At 43.1% G+C, this 24,055-nt stretch overlaps 1 protein-coding gene across 4 annotated transcripts in view; it reads left to right on the top strand.

Annotated features, from left to right (window-relative positions):
• Positions 1–24,055, top strand: part of NGEF (neuronal guanine nucleotide exchange factor) — a 248,634-nt gene that overhangs the window by 142,313 nt on the left and 82,266 nt on the right. For all 4 annotated transcript variants that reach the window (XM_069727764.1, XM_069727763.1, XM_069727766.1 and 1 more), the window contains one exon: positions 16,416–16,558. In XM_069727764.1, coding sequence (XP_069583865.1) covers positions 16,416–16,558 — 143 coding nt within the window. The remainder of the gene's footprint in view (positions 1–16,415; positions 16,559–24,055) is intronic.

The raw sequence follows: 24,055 nt of genomic DNA, 5'->3' as shown, positions 1-24,055 counted from the left end.
GAGGGTCTGTGAGAACATCATACTGTGAATGAGGCTGTAAGGGCATCATACTGTGTGGTGGGCTGTAGGGGGTAATCATACCGTATTTGGAAATATGGGACATCGTACTGTGTGGGGATGTAAGCAGGTAGCGAGATGCAGTAACGGACAGGAGGCAGAGCAAGGGTTAAAATTAAATTGACTATAACACCAGCTCACACATCCCAGCAACACCATGTCTTACACCAGCTTGCACATCCCAGCAACCTGTTCCTCTGGCCATGACATTTTAAAGTTTGAATAAAGGATGACGTTTTAAGGACCGGTGAGTGCTATCTGCATTTTTCTTTTTTGCTGCATTCACCCTGTTTTTGCATGAGCACCTGGAGTCCATAGAGGCGGTCTCTATCCGGAAAGCACTCCATTCAGCATATGGTTGTCTGGCCCCACAGCAGTGCCGTTATATTTTTCTTTTTTGCATATGTTTACTATAACAGGGATATCCTCCGTGCAGGGAGAAGGAACCGTATTGACAAGTGGTATTTACACTCTCGTTACACTGACGGAGCTAGTAAAGGCAAAGGGTATAAACAATGTTCAACAGTAATAAACTTATCGGTCCGATGGCTTCAGAATGAGGAGCTTGGGTGTGCGCGGTGGTGCCGGCACAGTCAGCATGTGGTGGAAACGATGTAGGCTTGTAAGCGTCGGTGGTTTGGTCCTGGGCGATGGCAGAGTGTTCTCGATGTCGTACGGAGTAGCAAGGAGAGAAGAAGTACTGTGCACTACCGGGGCTGAACAAAGCCCGGCAGAAGTCAGAGGGTGAGTAAGGGTAAAGTTCTCAGTAAGTCACCCGGTTTCTTTTAGGCGGCATGCGCGCATTATACTGTGGCCTGAGTCAAGTGGGTACTTGTACATCAGGGGCCAACGGGTGGAAAAAGGTTCTCCAGTCACAGTCTTTGTAGGGAGCTGCCGGGACAATGTAGCGCGGTCCTGTGCTGCCACGGTGCTCAGAGGACGGAGCACCCAAATTCCCCTTCTGCACGGTGCGTCTTCCTGCCAAGTCTCTACCCCATTTTGCATGCTCTGCCCTTTTTATCCACACTCCACCCCCTGACGTCAAGTGCAAAGGTTGGTCAGGGTCTCTAAGCCTTCCCCAGACAACAAAGGTGACAGCCCCGACAGTTCGGGCCCCGGCGTGAAAATGGTACCACCAATCCGGGCCCTCTTCTTACAGGGGCTATGCTGGCATCATACTGTGTGGATGGGCTGTAAGGGCATTATACTGTGTGGAGCTCTGTTGGGGCCATAATACTGTTTGTATAGAGGAGGGAGGCTGTGGAGGCATCATACTATGTGTGGGTGCTATGGGGTTATCATGTGTGGGAGGACTGTGGGACCATCATGTTGTATTGGGGATGTGGGAGAGCCATCAGTCTGTGTGGGGCCATTATACTATGATCATACACATGATGGTCACATGAGGCCCAGAGCAACAAATTTGATGTCACTGGTCAGGGTTGAAGTGTGGTCTAATTTTCTCGTATTGAGATTGCCTACTACATATCCTTAGAAGAATCATGTGAGTGATTGGATCTCAGAACAACAGCATCTGGGTGAGAGAAGCAAAGGCCTGAGAAGAGGGTCTAGGTTAAAGATGAAAAGTCTTTGAGAAGGGTGTCTGAGAGGAAACAAGAGACAGTACAACAAGAGACCGTAACCAAAGCCGTACAGTAGAGAAGAGCAAAATCATTTGTAGTGCCCTGATCCAGCAGTCAAAATTGTTATTTATGGCTGCCAAACCAGAGCCCTGGGAACCTTCGTCTACCTGCCAGCATCCCTGGTGCCTCTCCTAATTACCGTAGTATGCCCGCTGCAACATCATTTGTGAATCACACCAGACTGATATCTTCAAGCGTAAGCGGAACACGCCAGACCTGATAATAAGATGAGACGCCAGGGATGCCAGCACGTAAGAAATAGTTCACAGGGCTCTCATCTGCTTGCTACTGACTTCCGATGTGGCCAATGGATCAGGGTCCTGTGAATCATTTTGCTCATCTGTACTGTACATGTATGTAAGGTGTAAAGGTAAAAAACAAGGGATTGGTTAATGTAAGTGTCATGAACTATGTGTTGTTCAAAAGTTACCACTCCGCCCAAGGAAATGGCAATGTGATTAGCATGCCAAGAATAGTCATTTCCTTTGTCTCCAGGGTCTTGTCAGCTCAATGTTCATGTAGCTGCCCTGGTCTGTATGGAGTCTGTTTCTTGTAGTGAGAAGGTTCTTTAGAGCATTCAGCACTCTCTTTCTGGATACAGATCCATTGGACTCTGTCAGTTTGTAATCTTGTTGATCAGATGAAGGACAAGGATCTCATCTCAACAAACAGCATCTTGCTTTACCGACATCAGGTGGAAATCTTGCATCTCCACTTCTTCCCATTCACTCTTTATTTTTGTATCCCAGACTTCAGAGGTTTGGATTTTTGCCAGGTCTGTAATTTAGATGTAATCTCTTAGAATATAACTGTGCAATTTCATCTCTGCCACTTTCTAATAGTGATTACTGACATTTCATTATGAGACCCATTGTTATCAGAGAACAAGATTGTTGCTTTCTTCGCCTCTTTCTTCTCCCAACAGATACAAGGCAGCTGCTCCACATTTTTTATAAATTGATCTGCGAAGAATCCAAAGATTTGACCTTGGATGCTTGTGCTGCCCTTTCCTTTTGCATCACCAAATCCAACTGCATTAGCTGCCAGTCTCGCATGACAATTTGTAGGTAGATAAGATATTTTCTTGGACTGCTTGTTATATTTAGCTCGGATAGTTATTATTTTTTATATAGCTGGTGAAGCCTTCCTTACACAGTTACGGTAATCCTTTTTCATATATTTTTCCCATGTTTAGCAACCACTTTAGATTTTGGATGTAAAAAACACACGCAAAAGCTAAATTATGGTAGCAGACTAATATCATATAGCAGAAAATGTAGCAATGATGCCTACACCGATCTCTTAAAGAGAACCTGTCTGCAGGTCAAAAGTGGCCAATTTTTGCTCCTATTTTTTCCCCTGCTCCCCTGAATTTTCTGCTTTAAATTTTCAATATGGTTCCAGAGATATTATTTATTCCATGTCTTGTTATTTAGTGGGCCCTATATGCTAATTTTTGTGTTCTTCAACAAGGGCGTATTGCTCTGAGGATTTTAGAGGGTTGGTGTTTTTTACGCTGTTTTGCATAATCACCTTGTTAAGACCAAAAATTAATCTTGTTGAACTAAGAAAGCAAAAAGGCCCAAAATATCTGGAACCAAATAGCAGGTTTAAAAAAATATGTAATCCTCAGGTGAGTAGCAAGAATAAAATAATAGAAAAAACTAGTAAACTGCACTACCAGAGATGAAATGAGAATTTAAGTTCAGTAACGGATATGAATAGTTTGTGTCTTCCATTACTTTTCATCCACAGTACTCACCATTATTACTTCCATAGCTAAGAGAACATTTTTGAAGATAGACAATTTTGTAGAATAAACTATTTCTAGTGGACCAGTGGATTAGTAGATAATATCTGGTAGCCTATGCTTTAGTGGATAATATCGCTGTTATCTAGCAGGTTAATACAATAATTTTCTTATAGTCTGATGTGTTAGTTAGAAAGTTTCCTGGTGGCCTAGGAGTTAATACTTCTAATCTGGAAAAACTAACTGGTGATCAATAAGTAAACTGAACAACATTGCTGGTAGTTTATGACTTTACTTCATAGCTCATATATATTCTATGGTGGTCTATGGGTTGTATCTATTTTTCTAATACTTCCAGTCTGGAAGTTAACTACAGTTTATGTTTAATGCTCTTTTTATACTATGGTGACATGGTCTCTAGTGTACAAAGTGCTCTAGAGGCAGGAGTGGTTACAGATAGAAGAGGGACCCTATGCAAAGCTAAATATATGTACACTTTGCAGCCCAATAGTGCATTATAATGCCCAATTCCACCTGCTCTGGAGGTAGTAGTGGCCCGCTTACCTATTGTGCTCCTGTGTGGTTGAACAGGTTGCACCAATAGTTTGTTTCCCCCTGGCTAGAGGGTAATTGTAATAATGGGGTTGTTCAAGACTTGATTGTCTTATTGTGGTGGAGGAGAGGGGTGGTAGCTTGTCTCCTTTTACGCCCCGACGCGCTACATGAAAGTGTGGGTCCTGGCTGGGTGTATGGACATGTACTGTGAGGGCATCACGCCCGTCCAGGCCACTTGTAGTGGGTGGTGTGGGCTGGCAGGACCGTGTCTTTTACATTTTAATGATGGAGACTTCTGTTCCAACACAAACTCTTTACTGGGTGGTAACTTGGTAAAGGTATATACAAGGGATAGCAGGTACAAAGTCTCATGGACAATTGCTTGAAAGTAATAAGCATTTTTCACTTTCAATATCTTTCCTCCGTAGTTTACTCCACGGCTAGTGAGGCACACTGTTTCATCCTACTGTAGCGGTGTCTGAACGACTCCTCCAGGCAGGACTCAATTAAGGTACTGTAGACGAGGAGGCAGAAACAAAACACTGGCTTTATTGGAAAACAGAGGATTATATGCTGGAAAATAAGACTAAGGGTACCGTCACACTATACGATTTACCAACGATCACGACCAGCGATATGACCTGGCCGTGATCGTTGGTAAGTCGTAGTGTGGTCACACAGACAGCTCTCCAGCGACCAACGATGCCGAGGTCCCCGGGTAACCAGGGTAAACATCGGGTTACTAAGCGCAGGGCCGCACTTAGTAACCCGATGTTTACCCTGGTTACCAGCGTAAAAAAAACAAACACTACATACTTACATTCCGGTGTCTGTCCCTTGCCGTCTGCTTCCCGCACTCACTGACTGCCGGCCGTAAAGTGAAAGCACAGCGGTGACGTCACCGCTGTGCTCTGCTTTCACTTTACGGCCGGCAGTCAGTGAGTGCGGGAAGCAGACGGCAAGGGACCTGACGGACACCGGAATGTAAGTATGTACTGTTTGTTTTTTTTTACATTTACGCTGGTAACCAGGGTAAACATCGGGTTACTAAGTGCGGCCCTGCGCTTAGTAACCCGATGTTTACCCTGGTTACAAGCAAACGCATCGCTAGATCGGTGTCACACACACCGATCTAGCGATGACAGCGGGAGATCCAGCGACGAAAGAATGTTCCAAACGATCTGCTACGACGTACGATTCTCAGCAGGATCCCTGATCGCTGCTGCGTGTCAGACACAGCGATATCGTATGGATATCGCTGGAACGTCACGAATCGTACCGTCCTAGCGATCAAAATGGCACTGTGTGACGGTTCCCTAACAGTTATTGTAATGATAATAGCAATAATAAATGCAAGGAGAGATAGCTGGAGTGTGTCACACCAGCTGCGCTCCAGCTATGGCAATGCAAAGTTCAATACAAACAGTATAAACAAGTTTTACAAACTACTCTCTTCTAACTTATTACCTGGCTACCAATAATAGGGCCATGCTGCTACAGTGTCCTAGCTAAAAAAAATCTTGCTCTACACCCAAACACAGTTAACACCAGTGTCACTCACAGTTCTGTAGCGCTTAGAAGGTCTGATAGCTGCTGCTTGGTCCTGTTGTAACTGAGCTGAGTTTGTTGAGTTGAGCTCTTTTGTCAGTTAACTGATCTCTCTTCTTCCAGGTTCGGGCAAGTTTTGTTCCCACTTTCAATGTTGAGAGATGATTGGTAACACAGTGTTATTTTCTCAGTCAGATTACAGGTGTTCGGGGAGAACTAGTCTGGATGTGCGATGTGACTCTTTCCTTTTGATCCTGGTGATCAATCCTGCAGTAGCCAGGCACTATTTTCTCCCTTTTAGCCATTAGTTCATTTGTCAGTCTCTCATTGTTAGGACACAGAAAACAGTCCTCCCAGTCTCCCTCAGACACGAGACCTCTCACACTTCCTGCTTCTTGTCCAAAACCAACACATAGCAAAATACAGGGGACAAATGACTTGTCCAAGTACACACAAATCCAAGAGGGAGCATGGTCTCTTTAAAGTCAGTGTCATTCAGTGCCTAGCAAGGACTGATCCCCTACACTACTGTGCCATAACCCAACTTTGACGCTACAGTCCTGATCAGCAAGTCTCCTTACTTGCTCTTCGGTTCGGCATCCTATTTTTTCAACTACTGGTGCCCTGGAACTCTTGAATTAGTCCATCGTACTCAGTCCTGCTTATGTCTGTTACTTTTTGCTTCCACTACAAGCACTGCGGTTTGGGACACGGCGTTCCATTCAAAGACACCTCTCTGGAAGCCACTCCGTCTCGTCAGTCACTTCTCTTCAGGATCACACTATCCCTCATCCTTAGTCTCCTCTCACTTAGGATCACCCTCCTATGCAGCTCAGCTCTCTTTACTCTTCAAACCCTATTTATCTAACTAACAGGAACTCCGTTACTTTCCCTAGCACTATCTAATCCCCTGGGGGCTAATCCCAAACATTAACTCTAATACCTTATCATCACTGCCTATACTACAGTCAACTATCTGCATCCAATACTACCTATCCTACATTTCACATTATTTATGGCACTACTACACATTGTAGATTACAACACAATTCACATGACACGATATATACAAAGATGTATGACATAATACATATTGCAATACAATTCAACACGATTGGTGTCTTTACTGGCAAGAACGCAACAGTACAGGTCACCACCTTTAAACTTTACTTAGAATGGATCATGAATACCAGATGAGGGGTTCGACACCCAACACTAGCGCCAATCTGATGTTTGGCCTGAAATTGATTACCTATTTTTTGGCAACCACATTAAGTACATTGCCTATGATGTCCTACTGGGGTCAAGTCTGTGGATCGATCAATTCCTACTAAAAGATTTTGTCCTGCATTGAATAGGATTAGCTCTTCTTAGCCTTCTCAGGGTATGGGCACACATTAAAGGGGTTGTCCACTACTATGACAACCCCTTCTTGATCAAAATGTTTGGTCCCCAAAAAATAATAAAGCCTATACTCACCTCCTGTACCGGCACCATTCCCACGGTGTTGACACTCGTGGTCCCGGAGCCCTCATGTGGTGTTTTGACACGTGACGCCGGCAGTCAATCAGCACCAGCATCACTGTCCCTACCCTCTTACAAATCACACATGAAGAGGAAGTCCAGGCTGCAGCTGATATTGGACTTCCTCTTCCTGCTCAATTCGACAAGAGGTGGGGACAGTGACGCCAGCTCTGTTTGGGTGCCAGCGTCATGTGTTACAACAACAGCACGAGAGCCCTGGGAAACAGAGTGCCAACACCGCGGGAACGGCGCCAGCACGGGGGGTGAGTATAAGCTTTATTATTTTATGGGGGCCAAGTGAGGGGTATGACAAAGAAGTTGTCCACTACTTGAATAACTTATTAAGTATTTGGTGCAGAAATTTCTACACCATTTCTGCATTTCTTGGTAGGAGAAACACTGCGTAAAATAGGTACGTTTTTGCTACATTTTTAACGCCTTTTCTATATGTGCTTTTGTTGCAGGTTTTTTCCCCACTCATTAGTATGCCTGAATTCTGCGCTAAACCGGTGAAAGAATTGACACGCTGCAGATTTAAATCTATTGCAAATCTGCAAGGAAAAAATAAGCAATATGTGCATGGGAATTCAAGATTCTCATTTACTTTGGCTGGTACCAGGGTAACCTTAAAGTTTTGTGACAAATCTGTGCCGAAAAAAATGCGACAAAATTGCACAGATCCTTAGCCAAAGAGTTGTACCCACAGTTCTATTTTTTATTAATAAATAAGACCAAATCACCTAAAAAAATGTTTTGCTTTTATTTTTTTACAGAAAAATGCCTTAGTCCAAAATAGACGCCTTAAATTACTGGATATTACCGTATTTTAGTTAGGAGACACTCTGCTTTTCACATACTGTACATACATTTAAGTAAAAAAAAAAACAACACAGTCGCAATAGAAATCCACACCATAAAAATACTGTCTAAAAGTAGTGACATGTGAATGCTGAAACACTTCTTCCAGAGTAGCAGACTATGTGACTTCTGCTCTTTCTCACTCTTTCCATATTAATTCTATTCAGTAGATTAGGAGAATCTGTTTGACGTTTCTTATTTTTCAGTACTTACATAGTGCCGCTGGGAATTGCCAAAATAATATAATTCATGGCTTTGTTTAGTTTACTGCTGGGGACTATTAAATTATTGCTCTTATTAAACTACAGTGAAACCTAAAAAGGAAGTTTCATCTCAAATAACTATGATCCTCAGAAGTAAATGAAGGTTACATAGAAATTGGCAGGGAATGACCTGATTGCCATAGGCGTATTCTCAGTCCACTTCACATCCTTCTCATCTGTAGAAATCTTTTTACTTATTATGGGGCCTGAAGTTCTATAGAGCCCCTCACAATGACACAAGTCGCCTCCTTATTACAGGCACTATAACAATAGCAAAAAAGGAATGTAACGGAGAGCCAGTTCAAGGTATGAAAATGGGATCTGATCTGCAGGCGGGTGTTATAGAGCAGGAGGAGCTGATCAGACTGGTAGATATTTCTGTGGGAAAAGTGTCAGCAAAACCTGCATTTTTTTAATTGAAATCCCTGGTGTTTGCTTAGGAGTCCAGTAGGCGGTCCTGCTCAATGACTGACAGCCTTGCCTATATAACAGACAAGTGTATTGCGGTCTCTGGGGAGCGCAGAGGAAGCAGATAGGTCGGATGAAATGAAAAGTCCACCGTAGCTCCAGCCATGTGCCTCCTACGGAGGATGGGCGCAGTAGTAGAATGAAAAAACAGTCAGAGGAGCGCTAGGAACGAAAGGACACAAGAGTATTAGATGATTCCACAATGTGTTTCGACCTCCACCTGATGAGCACGGAGTTACAGTCGAAACGCATTGTGGAATCATCTAATACTCCTGTGTCCTTTAGTTCCTAGCTCTCCTCTGTTTTTTAGCCTTGCCTATATGACATAGCTGTCAATCACTGAGCAGGGATTTAATTTAATAAAATGAATTAATACAAATTTATCAAATTCAATGAATAAAATACAAGTCATAATGAATCTTTTCCAACAACTCTATATATCGTACTGCTCAGCTTCTCCTTGTCTACGCCGCGTTGTCCATAGATCGGGCTGTATGAACAGCGGGAAACATTCCTTTTAGGGGGCTGAAAGAGAAATTATTGAGGAATATAGACTTTGTTGACATTCATTCTCATGTATATGTCAGACACCTAAAAATAAATTCTTGTTTCCTAAAGTGCAAAGTACACAATGTGCTTTGATTTTGATCAGCTTGCCATAGTTGCCTTTTTTAAAGAAATGTGATTATCTAATGACCAGCATTTACCTTTATGCCCACTAAATTTTAGAGATACCGTATATACTCGAGTATAAGCCGACCCGAGTATAAGCCGACCCCCCTAATTTTGCCACAAAAAACTGGGAAAACTTATTGAGTATAAGCCTAGGGTAGAAAATGCAGCAGCTACCGGTGAATTTCAAAAATAAAAATAGATGCTCCATACCGTTCATTATTGCCCTATAGATGTACCATAGAAAGCTGTGCCATATAGTGCTCTGCACCATTCATTATTGCCCCATAGCTATGCCATATAGTGCTCTGCACCGTTCATTATTGCCCCATAGCTGTGCCATATAGTGCTCTGCACCGTTCATTATTGCCCCATAGCTGTGCCATATAGTGCTCTGCACCGTTCATTATTGCCCCATAGCTGTGCCATATAGTGCTCTGCACCGTTCATTCTTGCCCCATAGCTGTGCCATATAGTGCTCTGCACCATTCATTCTTGCCCCATAGCTGTATATATAGTGCTCTGCACCGTTCATTATTGCCCCATAGCTGTGCCATATAGTGCTCTGCACCGTTCATTATTGCCCCATAGCTATGCCATATAGTGCTCTGCACCGTTCATTATTGCCCCATAGCTGTGCCATATAGTGCTCTGCACCGTTCATTATTGCCCCATAGCTATGCCATATAGTGCTCTGCACCGTTCATTATTGCCCCATAGCTGTGCCATATAGTGCTCTGCACCATTCATTATTGCCCCATAGATGTACCATAGAAAGCTGTGCCATTGCTGCTGCTGCAATAATAAAAAAAAAAAAAATGCCATACTCACCTCTCTTGCTTCCAGTTCCTCAGCGTCCCGTCCCCGCGTCTCTCTGCACTGACTGATCAGGCAGAGGGCGGCGCACACACTATATGCGTCATTGCGCCCTCTGACCTGCACAGTCAGTGCGCAGAGACGCCGGGAAGATGGAGCGGCGCCCGGCGTGTGGAACGTGGACAGGTGAATATGAAATACTTACCTGCTCCCGGCGTCCCGCTCCTTCCCCCGGACAGCTGGTCTCCGGGTGCCGCAGCCTCTTCCTCTATCAGCGGTCACCGTTACCGCTCATTAGAGAAATGAATATGCGGCTCCACCCCTATGGGAGTGGAGTCCATATTCATTTCTCTAATGAGCGGTCCCACGTGACCGCTGAACAGGGGAAGAGCTGCAGCACCCGAAGACCGTGGGACGGGCAGGGGGAGCGCCAGGAGCACCGGGAGCAGGTAAGTATGCCTCAGACCTCTCTCCCCCTCACCCGCCGACCCTGCCACCGACCGTGACTCGAGTATAAGCCGAGAGGGGCACTTTCAGCCCAAAAATTTGGGCTGAAAATCTTGGCTTATACTCGAGTATATACGGTATTTAAAGTTATCACACTGAAACTTCTGTACGCCATTGATAAGTTAAAGGGAACCTGTCTCCAGATTCCCATGATATATAGGTCTCTTCCTATGTATTCAAATAAGGAGAGACCTGTCAGTCAACTGGATGGGGGCGGGGAGAAGCTTGTTTTTCTAAGTATGTTTACTCTGAAATACTGCAGCATTTCTGAAAAAAATATACTTGGCTGCAATTGTGCTGCCAGTGTCTGATTGATGCTGCCGGTGGCTCAGGCATCATGAATCTTATGACAGATCCCCTCCACTGCATGGATAACTGAGAAGTTTAGCAATCTGTAGGTTGCTTTCCTCTCTTATGGGGTCCATCAGCTGAGAAAACAACTAAGCAGCCCACATTAGTAGCAGTAGAAGAAGATGGAATTTTAGAGATAGGGGAGCTCGGATAGACTACATAAAGGAGGACATAATAGACAGCGCAGTGGCCACATGCTACATAGTTGTTAGCTGCTGAAAAATCCAAAGACAGAAACATAATGATTAAATACCCTACAGTAAATAGACAGCAATATTGCATGAAAATAATATAGGGTACTTAGTTAACGTTTTTTTTTTATTAAAAAAAAATGCAAAAGCCATCCCACCACTTCACAGTGAACCTAATTGGGACAGTCCTAACTCTAATATTAAAAATCTTACCGTTTGTCAAGTGACATGCATGTGGATAAGGGCTGATAAGGACTGGGCCCAACTAGTGGACACACAGCCATGGGAGACCACATCAATCTAATGCCCAGCTCAAGGAAAGGCAGGCCACACCTTTATATGCACACGATGCAAACACACTATAGCTAAACTCCTATTCCTACTGAAAAAATGTTTTGGGGAACTATAACATTAGTGGCCTATAGTCATCAGAGGGGGTTGACCTTTGGGCCCACTGCCAATTTAGCCAATTTATATAGGCTCAGTGTCTCGTCCAAATAAGCAGCTTTGTCTGGTACAAGTGACGAACTATTGTGCCCATGTCCATATTGAGGGGGATGCCACTGCCCATTCATTGTTCTCATTGGCATTGCACCCTATGGCTAAACCATAAATGTTATGGTTCCATAGAATACCTTTAACTTATTCCCACACCATGAGGTAACTGTATGTAGAGCTTTAAAGTAGTCACCCACACCTTAATGTACTGTTGAATCTGGTGCATGGTGCAGGCTCAGGTGACAGTTCTCATAATAAATCAAAAGGAAAACCTCATAAAAATAACTCCTAAAAAAAATTCTTGGTGTTGAAGGCTTCACTTGTCAAGGAGGATGTCTAGTAAAATGCTCGTCTTCAGGAACTCATAAGGCCTGATTCTGATCATGTTCTGTTCACATGCCAAGAATGATCCTAATAACATTAAATTATCCCTTTTTTAATTAATCCTGTTTATTATAATATACCGTGACTTGATGTAGAAGAGAAGTGGTGCTTTATTTTAGCAGGATAAATGCATGCATTTCCAGGCACAATCATTTCCTGAAATTCGAGGAAGAATCTATTCTCCTGGAGCGATGAATCCTGTGACATTTAATAAAACTGTCATCTTTGTTTTGCATCTTACGTTCAGTGAAGCAAATAATAATAGCACATTGGCTCCAGAACTATAAATACGTCCTATGATGAGTAATTATGGAGGCTTTCAATGAACCTGCTGGATGATCATTGTTCCTGTACACCAGTAATTGCTGGATCATATCTATGGGCTTCACCTATATCAGCAGCACTATAGCTTACTGCCAGGTGAAGTTTGGGGTCTTTCATCTTCCTGTCGAAATATCTCCAATTCTGACTCTTTTCCATAGCAAACACAGGAGATATGGATGCATGGCTCTAAGATCAATATCTGCTCTTTAAGGGGGTTCTCAGTTTGTCTCTTGAGTAGTTCAGAGGTATGCAGTCTCGTCTTACTTCGTGATTGCTTGAGGAGTGGGTTCTTCTCCTTGAATGACAGTTCTGATGTCCAGATTCATTCTACTATTACACATCAAAGGGAACCTGAGAGCCGCGCAGCCAGGAGGAAATTAACTTTATTCTTCCTGGCAGCCTCGGGCTTTCAGTCATAGTAGTGGGCTTATAAGAGATGGACATACTGCCCACGTTCCCCCTTGAAGACACGCGTATTGCTGTGATGTGTGTCGGGGCATGCGTTATTGGTGACACTGTTGTGTTCTGCCCGACAGTAGAGAGCCTTAAAGCTAATAGTACAAAGGAGGGCAACAAAATTAATAAAGGGGATGGGAGAACTACAATACCCAGATAGATTAGCGAAATTAGGATTATTTAGTCTAGAAGAAAGACGACTGAGGGGCGATCTAATAACCATGTATAAGTATATAAGGGGACAATACAAATATCTCGCTGAGGATCTGTTTATACCAAGGAAGGTGACGGGCACAAGGGGGCATTCTTTGCGTCTGGAGGAGAGAAGGTTTTTCCACCAACATAGAAGAGGATTCTTTACTGTTAGGGCAGTGAGAATCTGGAATTGCTTGCCTGAGGAGGTGGTGATGGCGAACTCAGTCGAGGGGTTCAAGAGAGGCCTGGATGTCTTCCTGGAGCAGAACAATATTGTATCATACAATTATTAGGTTCTGTAGAAGGACGTAGATCTGGGGATTTATTATGATGGAATATAGGCTGAACTGGATGGACAAATGTCTTTTTTCGGCCTTACTAACTATGTTACTATGTTACTATGTAATAGCTGGGACTAGCCCAGGTTGGGGGGTCAAAAAGTGAAAGGACAGAGAATGTGTCCTGTCAGGAGGTCGCTTAGGGCTCAGCCTGCAGTGAAGACAGACATAAGGACAGACTAGTCAGCAGAGCCGCGTGTCGAGGGTGTCCCTGACGTGAATGGAGACTGAGGCAGTGGATAGAGAGATCTGGAGTAGAGACAAGGAAAACCAACAAAGACTAAGTAATGCACTGGAGATGGGTCTTGGGACAGAACGCCTAGCAGTACGACTCTGCGTTTATAACTCAGAGGGGTAACAAGCCAGACAGAAAAGGGAAATGTGAGATAAGGAGAGTCCCCGAGGCAGGAGTTTCAAGGCATCAGAAAGCAGAGAAGCTAAGTAATGGCCATAGTGGTGAACTAGGTCCCCTAGGGGAAAAAAGGATGCGTAGCCGCAGGTTGTTTTCACTATTTGGCTACGTTCTCACGATGAGTTTTTCGTGAGTATTTTGCGCTGCTTTTTTTTCGAAAATATGCAAGTGACCAATTTTATCTATTGGGTGTAGAAATGGTACAGAAAATCTGCAACACCAAAAACTCACCAATAGCTCACCGTGGGAACATAGCCTTTCACAGAACTTACAATGTTTTCCATTTTCCAGTACACTGTATGGAAAAATAAATGATAAATCCCATGGTCCTTAGTTGTAAACTGGCTGAAAGCACTTCATTATACTTGATATACACCATACTGATATGAGAATACCAGAACAGTGGGAAGTGACCAGAAGAGCAAAGTAAATAAAAGCAATATCTTTATTTATTACAATAGTGAAAGGTAACACTAAAAAAGACAGGGGGAAAATACCTCCAAAAATTAGTGGGGAGGAGACACCAAAAAGTCACAAGTGCCTACACTATAATTATGGTATTATTAATATTTGAAGGACATGACAAAACAGTGTGTAGGCAATCGAATGAACAAAAGGACTTATGAGACAAATAGAAATGTAATTAACCAGGTTTCAAGTAAAAAGGCCTAAAGAAAAAGAAGAAGCATTATTGCGAAACGGCGCTCGTCGGGCGCTGGGCAGGATACAGCTCCGTCCTATAGCCGCACTATACCGCATCAGTCACTGCAGGTAATGGCCGTGTTTTTTATAATAATTTATGCATGGGATTTTTCCTTCCATCATTATGTGCTGGCGGTAATTAATATGTTAAGGACATGTTAGTAGGGCTATTTTTTACATCTTTATTGTGTTTCTAATCTGGGACAAGTGGCCTTTCTAATTTTGCACTATTTTGGCATATATGAATAGACAACCCTTTTTTTCTTCAGGCCTTTACTTGAAACCTGGTTAGGTGTCTCCTCTCCACTAATTTTTGGAGGTATTTTCCCCTTTTTTCCCCTGTCTTTTTAGTGTTACCTTTTACTATTGTAATAAATAAAGATATTGATTTTATTTACTTTGCTCTTCTGGTCACTTCTGATTGTTATGGTATTCTCATATCAGTATGGTGTACATCATGGAAAAATAAATGGTATAATTTAAAATTCTACTCATCAAGCAAAAAAAATGCCCCTATATGGATGTCAACGGAAAAATAAAAATATCACTTTTGGAAGAAAAGGAGGAAAATTGAAAGCTCAAAAATGAAAACTGCCTGCGGAGGGAAGGAGTTTAAAGGGAACCTGTCACCCCGAAAATCGCGGGTGAAGTAAGCCCACCGGCATCAGGGGCTTATCTACAGCATTCTGTAATGCTGTAGATAAGCCCCTGATGTTACCTGAAAAAGGAGAAAAAGACGTTAGATTATACTCACCCAGGGGCGGTCCCGCTGCTGGTCTGGTCAGATGGGCGTCTCCGGTCCGCTGCGGCGCCTCCCATCTTCTTTCCATGACGTCCTCTTCTGATCTTCAGCCACGGCTCCGGCGCAGGCGTACTTTGCTCTGCCCTGTTGAGGGCAGAGGATAGTACTGCAGTGCGCAGGCGCCGGAAAGGTCAGAGGCCCGGCGCCTGCGCACTGCAGTACTTTGTACGCCTGCGCCGGAGCCGTGGCTGAAGATCAGAAGAGGACGTCATGGAAAGAAGATAGGAGGCGCCGCAGCGGACCGGAGCCCCTGATGCCGGTGGGCTTACCTCACCCGCGATTTTTGGGGTGACAGGTTCCCTTTAAGGGATTGTCTGGCCCAAGTCTGCAGTTGTACAGTCACTCTTTGTGACTGCAGACTCGTAAATCCTCACATCACATGCACTGTGCCCTGTGATGATTCTCTGGTGCCGGCAGCAGGAGGCGTGTGACTCCAAGTAGTGATTTGTATATGTGCGGTCATATGCCAACTAGACGTGTGTGGCCACATGTCAATGCAAGTGTATGGAGTGAGACCAGACACGTCTAGTCTGAATGTGGTCGGTAGTATGAAAATCACTTACTTGCGGTCCCATGATCGTCCACTTCCAGGGACGGCATCCTAGAATCCTCACAGCACGCAGTATGCGCCTAAGGCCGAACAATCCCTTTCAATAAGATCAGGTTAATAAATCTATGGATCATTTCCATTTACGCTGCAGAAAGTATGTGATTGTGGCATGTAAATGCAATTTACCTCCTCCAGTTGGGTCAGCGACTGCTGTGCCAGAGTATATTCTCTGGGCAGTGAAGAAGACCGCAAAATATGTCAAACGTATGTCAAAATTCATGGGTCGCAATGCAAAATCTCCAAAAGAACACTATGTGTTTTATTAGTATTGGTTTTCTTATGTTAATTAAAGGGAACTTTTGGGCCCCAAAAGGCTCCAGGGCCCGAGTGCAACAGGAGTCCTTGCACCCATTATATTTACGCTCCTGCAACCTAATATAACCGATAAAACTGGGAATTTGGTAATCTGTTAGTAACAATATCAGTTGCATTTACATGTACTGTGCTGTCAATCATTAGATTAGTCACAGATGTCATTTTGTTTCCAACAGAGAATATAGTCACAATGAAGACTCCAGCAACCCACCTGCAGACACCCCCTCCCCACCCGAGAGCACGTCTGCAAGCACGGAGGCACTGCCAGCTGTTTACCCTGCACCTGCAGACTCATGGAAAACCTTAATAGGACACGTAGGTAAGAATGATGCAGAAATGTGTAATTCACCTGCTCCAATCTGTGCACATCGCAATGTTTTATGTCATCATTATAACCTTTATATTGGAATCAGCTGTGCTGAACTGATAAATGTCACGTGAGCGAGTCGCCAGGGGTGCAGCTATAGAGGCAGTGGTGTAACATGCAGTTCATGGGCCCCAATACAAAATCTACAGTAGTGTCCCCAACTATCTTTTTATATGGACCAAAGGGACACCCCCCACTGCCAAATTCCAGGGCCACACAACCTCTGCACCCACTGTAGATTCATGTTATACCTCAGCATGTGATAATTATTACTTGTCAGTAATATTTCATACATTTAGGGCCGGAACTTGGCTAACGTGGGCTCTTGAGTGACAGAACTATAATAGAACTTACCTTTTTAAGGCATCAAACACATTAGGAAAGAATTGACCAAACCCACTGATTATTCTTCAAAATTGCATTTCATCGCTCAATACATTTGTCCCGCAATAAATACAGTGCCTTGGAAAGTATTCATACCCCAAGAACTGTTCCAAATTTTTTTTCACGTTGCACCAATAAAGTTATATTTAGTGTGGAAAATAAGTATTTGATACACTGCCAATTTTGAAAACTTTTCCACCCAGAAGGAATAGAGAGGTCTTTCATTTTTATCGTAGGTACACTTCAACTGTGAGAGATAGATTCTAAAAATAAATCCAGAAATCACATTGTAGGATTTTTTACATAATTAATTTGCATTTTCTTGCATGAAATTAGTATTTGATACAATAGAAAAGCAAAACTTAATATTTGACACAGAAACCTTTGTTCGCAATTGCAGAGGTCAGACGTTTCCTGTAGTTCTTGATCAAGTTTGCACACACTGCAGTGGGGATTTTTGGCCCCCTCCTCCATACAGATCTCCAAATCTTTCAGGTTTCGGGGATGTCACTGAGCAACATTGAGTTTCTGCTCCTTCCAAGTATTTTCTATTGGGTTCAGGTCTGGAGACTGGTTAGGCCACTCCAGGTCTTTAAAATGCTTCTTGCAGAATCACTCCTTAGTTGCCCTGGCTTTGTGTTTTGGGTCATTGTCATGTTGGAAGACCCAGCCATGACCCATCTTCAATGCTCTTACTGAGGGAAGGAGGTTGTTGGCCAAAATCTTGCGATACATGAATCCATCCATCCTCCCTTTAATACGGTGCAGTCCTTCTGTCCACTTTGCAGAAAAGCACTCCCAAAGTATGATTTTTTTTCCTGCCATGCTTCACCGTTGGAACGGTGTTCTTGGGGTTGTACTCATCCCTCTTCTTGCTCCAAACACGGCGAGTGGAGTTGATACCGAAAAGTTTTATTTTGGTCTGATCTGACCACATGACCTTCTCCTATACCTCCTTTGGCTCATCCAGATGGTCATTTGCGAACTTCAAACAGACCTGGGCATGTGCTGGCGTGAGCAGGGGGACTTTTCATGCCCTGCAAGATTTTAATCCATGACGGCGTAGTGTGGTACTTGCAGTAATCTTTGAGACTGTAGTTCCAGCTCTCTTCAGGTCATTGACCAAGTCTTCCCGTGTAGTTTTTGGCTGATTCCTGACCTTTCTCAAAATTATCCTTACCCCATGATATGAGATCTTGCATGAAGCCCCAGCCCAAGTAAGATTGACAGTCTTCATGTGCTTCTTCTATTTTCTAATAATTGCGCCAACATTTGTTGGCGTCTGACCAAACTGCTTCCCTATTATCCTGTAGCCCATCCCAGCCTTGTGCAGGTCAACAATTTTGTCCCCGATGTAGTTAGACATCTCTTTGGTCTTGGCCATGATGGACAGGTTGAAGTCTGATTGATTGTGTGGACAGGTGACTTTATACAGGTAATGAGTTCAAAGCGGTGCAATTCATATAGGTAATCAGTGCAGAGTAGGAGGGATTCTTAAAGAAAAGCTAACAGGTCTGTGAGAGACAGAATTCTTGCTGGTTGGTAGGTGATCAAATACTTATTTCATGCTATAAAATGCAATTTAAATATTTAAAAATCATGCAGTGTGGTTTTTATTTTTAGATTCTGTCTCTCACAGTTGAAGGTTGGAAGACTTGCAAAAACGGCAGTGTATCAAATACTTATTTTCCCCACTGTACATATTTTATTGGGACTTTATGTGATATAGCAGCAAAGAACTTGGCATTTAATTTGAAAATTAACTTAGAATTTTAATGTACAGTAAAGAAAATTAGATGTTTTGGTCTATATTAGACCTTCATCAGTGCACTGTAAAACATAATAAACAAAATCTATAAACAAAAATACTATCTCAATCCACCAATTTGCTTCTATATTCATGTGAAATAATTATAAAATGCAGAATACACCTCACTCACAGCATAAACCCACCAGAATTACAATAGAAATTGTATAATGGTAGATCTAGCAAACAGATAGAATGATGTTGACAGCGTATCTTGTAGAAATAGATTAATAAAAAGTGTAATGCATGCCACACATTACACTTTTCATGTCTTGCCACATATTTTCAATGGGATTTAGGTCTGGACTGTGTCTGGCCCATTTAAACACTTGCATATGTTTTGCTCTAAACCATTCCATTGTAGATCAGGCAGTATATTTGGGGTCATTGTCCTGCTGGAAGGTGGGCCTATGCCCCAGTCTCAAGTCTTTTGCAGTTTCTAACAGGTTTTCCTACAGGTTTGTCCTGTATATCCATCTTCCCATCAACTCTAACCAGCTTAATTGTCTATGCCAAAGAAAAGCATCCCCACAGCATGATGTTGCCACCGCGTTTGATTATGGGGATGGCGTTTTCAGGGCGATGTGCAGTGTTAGTTTTCTGCCACACATAGTTTCGCATCAAGCCCAAAAAGTTCTACTTTAGTCTCATCTGACCAGAGCACCTTCGTCCACATGCTAGCTGTGTCTCCAAAATGGCTTTTTGTAAACTGCAAACGGGACTTCTTATGGATTGTTTTAAAAAATGGGCTGTCTTCTTGCCCTCTTCCATAAAAGCCAGATTTATGGAGTACATGACTAAAAGTTATCCTGTGTTAAAATGACTCTATATGAGTTTCACTTTTTGTATTGAAGAACTGAAATAAATTAACTTTTTGATGATACTCTAATTTTGTGAGAAGCACCTGTAGTTTGTAGAAAATGGAGCATGCTGCAGTAGCAAGTGGAGTAAGAAACCTTTCAAAGTGGAGCAGACACTGAGATGGCCACAGGTAGAGTAATTCTAGACGTTAGTGATTGGGCCTGAAGGTGGCCATGCACCTTAGATAACCATCAGCTGAATGTTTCTTCAACTGACAGCAATTTTTCTTGACTTTCCAGTAGAGATGCGCCCAGTTTGAGCAGAGTCTGTAGGTGACTTCAATAGGAAGAGGGGAATAATCCACTGTCAGACGTCTGGCAATTGAATTACAGTTCTTGAAAAAGTACTAGTACCCTATGAACTTTTCCATATTTTTCACATAACACCAACAAACTGAAATGTATTTTATTGGAATTTTATCTGATAAACCAAATACAAAGTACCAACTATTTGTGAAGTAAAAAGGAAATTATGTTTTAAAAATATAAATCTAAAAATTGTGATGTGCATTTATGTTCAGCCCTCTGCAGTCTGTTAACCCTATGTAAAATCCTGAATGACAAATTGCCTACAGAAGTCACATACCGTATTTTTCAGACTATAAGACGCACTGGACCATAAGACGCACCTCAAATTTTCAGAGGGAAAATAGGTTAAAAAAAATTAATGCGTCAAATGGGTTTCCGTCTTACAGTCCGAATTCAGCTTACTGGGGGGAGTATCAGCAGTGCTGGTGGAACAGGGTCACAGGCGATGATATGACTCCTCCCAGACTGGTGCGGCAGGTTTGCTCGGTGGTGCAGGGGCTCCGCCGACATTCTGTGAAAGTCCAGAGCCTTCGCACATCCATTGCTGCAATGCGGTGGCCTCTGGGAAATTCCATCCCAGGCTGGTGCGGCAGGTTTGGGAATGCTCGGTGGTGTCAGGACTCGCAATCTGCGCATGTGCCGCACCACCAAGCACCGCCGAATACTGCTGCATAAGCCTGGGATGGGAGTGAGATCATAGCATTGCAGCTTCGGACCACCGCAGAGTCGCCTGACTCCTGCTGTCGCCACACTATTGGTAAGTACACTCTGACTATAACACGCATCCTCATTATCCCCTCAAATTTTTTGGGGAAAAAGTGCACCTTATAGCCGAAAGTACGGTACTAAGTACACTGAGTACACCTGTGTGTAATTTATTCTCAGTATAAATACAGCTGTTTTGTGAAGGCCTCTGAGCTTTGTTTGAGAATCATGAAAACCAAGGAACACACCAGACAGGTCAGGGATAAAGATGTGGAGAAGAGTAAGGCATGGTTGGGTTATAAAAACTATCCCAAGCTCTGAACATCTCAGAGAGCACTGTACGATCCATCATCCAAAAATGGAAGGCGTATGGCACAACTGTAAACCATCCAAGACCTGGCCGTCCACCTAAACTGACATCCCAAGCAAGGAGAGCACTAAGTAGAGAAGCAGCCAAGAAGTTCGTGGTCACTCTGGAGGAGCTGCAGAGATCCACAGCTCTGGTGGGAAAATTGTCCACAGAGTGATCTATTTCAAGTGTTTATTTCTGTTAATGTTAATGATTATGGCTTACAGCCAATGAAAACGCAAAAGTCATTATCTCAGTAAATTAGAATAATAAACAAAAAACACCTGCAAAGGCTTCCTAAGTGTTTAAAAAGGTCCCTTAGTCTGTTTCAGTAGCTCCACAATTACCGTAACACATTTCAACAGTTACAGGGGAAGTGTGGGTCCTGCTCGCAAGTGTACAATCTATAAGGTATATAAAGTAGCAAAACAAAAAAAAAAGGAAAATCCCAAAAAAGCAGACGTATGGTTAGGATTAGGGGTGTACAACGCATGCTGGCACAGGGCACATCACTGGTCACTATCGAAAGGGGTGTCTATGGCCCTGATGACCAGGGCATCTATAGCTTGCACCCTCGACTTCACACTTGATGTCTAAACCTGTGGGCTGTGCTAGATCTAGCTGCATGCCCTGGGCTGTTATGTCTCATTTAGGCAACTGTTAATATTCTCATTTGTGCACTGTATCATCCTGTCATTTGAACACTAAGTGGTACGGCATAATCATTAAAAAGGTTGACTGAACTACTGATGATCTAACCTTGAGGTGAAAAGGACCCATGCTGCAGTACCTGAGAACGGCCACTATGCAGTGTACAGAACTGTGCTGTTCCTGATCTGGCTGCTGTGCGAGCAGCTGATTGGTGAGGGTGGCAGGTGGCGGACCCCTGAGATCTGATATTGTTGACCTATTTTAAAGATAGGTCATCAATATCTAAGCTATGGACAACCCCTTTAACCCTGCTGTTCTGTTCGGTCTGGGGACACCTATTTTGAACTTTGGTATTTTTTGGGGTGTTCAAGATGCGGTTCTGAAACTTGTGGTTGATTGACTTAAATGAGGATGGGTCGGTTGGGCACGGGTTTCAGAGCCGCATCTTGAATATTTTAAAGAATATTGAAGTTCAAAGTCGGTCATTTTTGACCAACAGAACAGCAGGGTTAATAAAGGGTACTGCACAATGTCATCATCCAGGTAAAAGGTGCCCATATCTCTGAGATCAGTGATAGGTCAACTCCGTCTTCCTCTACACACATGCACGCTTAGTTCAGCTGAGTGTGCATGAGTTCTTTAAGAGGAGGGGTGAATAAGCCGCTGTCAGGCACTTCTGGTGGTGGATTGTCTCGAAGAAGAGGGTGTTTTTAATTTATAAAGCCTTATTCCTTTCTTCCCTACTGTCAGAAAAGAATGGTGAGGTCACCAAACATGTTAGATGGATGGTTGATGACTTTCATGTAATGTATTTGTGGCCCTTAGGACGGGCCTTAAGCATAATCCGTGTTAGTATACAAATGATTAATAAAGAGCCTGTATGTTGGGGCCTGAGAGGCCTCCTTTTATGGCAGCGTACTGTTCCGTTCTACATTAAAAATGATTATTGTACAAATGAATCAAATCCAAAACTCAGAACAAAAGCATTGTCCTCTGACACATAAGCCGGCGGCGCCTACAAATATAATCATAGTGCGGGGATACAGTATGACCCATGCTTAGGGCCGACCAGTAACGTGTTGCTCCGCAGTCTCATTCATTCTGTTTATTTTGGGGAACGAAAATTACTTGTGGGCCAACAACACGCAGAGCCAAAAATACGGCGGACGTGTCAGCTCTGCTATTCATGCCTCATTAAGCCTAAGATGAAGACAAAATGTTCCAGCCCGTGCATTATTCCTCCGCAGCTGCCAGCCACAGTCACTGCTGAACACGGGCGCAGCATGATAACGACGGCAAACAATGACGTGGATTTTGACTGGATAAATTTGAAGATGTTTGCAGAGCTTGATTGGCTAAGTGCTTCGGCTTTTTTGTGCAGATAGATGCCATTATGTCTGCTCTCGTATTCACCCTCTGCAACCAATCGCAAAGTATAGCTCAGAAATCGTTGACATGGGAACCACTCCTGCCATTTCTGGCAAATGCAAAATTATAGCAGTGGTCTATAAATTCCTGCTGGTTTAAATTCTGTGATTTGGCTTAATGGGTTGTTTACCATTGTATGCTCAAATGTCCATCTAGTCCTGCTGTGCAGACCGTTTTCTGCACTCTATGTCATCTAGACCACCATCGGTCACACCAGTCTTGTTGAGGAGGCATGTTGGGCGTCAGAAGCATCTGATTCATTAAGAGTCACAAGCCTCTTAATGAATCAGGAGCATCGTAAAAGTCATGTGCACCTCCATGCACCTCGCGTTAAGGCTTATTCCAGTCTAGCTAGTCAGGAACTGCAAAGCTAGCCAAAACTAAAAGTCACAAAATGTTTACGCAACCTTGTGACCTTTCATAGTGTTTTATGCCAGATTTCTGCTGTAAGCATTTTGATTATTCAGGGTCTATGTCCATCTCTTCAATGTAAAATTGTCCGATTTTCATCCAGAAAACTGATGATTTTCATCCATATTGCCATTTGTGTGCCATCCACGTGTCCTTATTTTTGCTCATGTCACATCCCAGTGACACCAATGCAACATCCTTATTTATGCATCAACTGTTTAAAATGTACAAGATCAAATATAGTTTTTTTCAGTTCATAATGGCAATGTGTCCGTAAAAATCGGAAGCTACACAGGTGATCCATATGGGACCCGATTTTTATTTTTGCGCACTCACGCTATTCTGACTCTATATCTAGGCTGTGAGTGTGGAGCTTTAGAGACACAATTTCTATGAATGTCTATATGAACCAGTACTCACACAAACTGATTTAATCAGATAGCTTCAACTCTACTGCAGATGCACGTAGGAAGAGTCCAGAAGAAGGTTTATTTTCAAGCTGAGCTCTTGTATTATACACAATAGCCGTAGCTCTAATGGCTGCA

The sequence above is a fragment of the Ranitomeya imitator genome, chromosome 5, assembly GCF_032444005.1.
Source record: "Ranitomeya imitator isolate aRanImi1 chromosome 5, aRanImi1.pri, whole genome shotgun sequence".
In the NCBI taxonomy this organism is placed as follows: Eukaryota; Metazoa; Chordata; class Amphibia; order Anura; family Dendrobatidae; genus Ranitomeya; species Ranitomeya imitator.
Note: the sequence above shows the minus strand (reverse complement) of the source record. Positions and strands in the feature narration are given on the sequence as shown.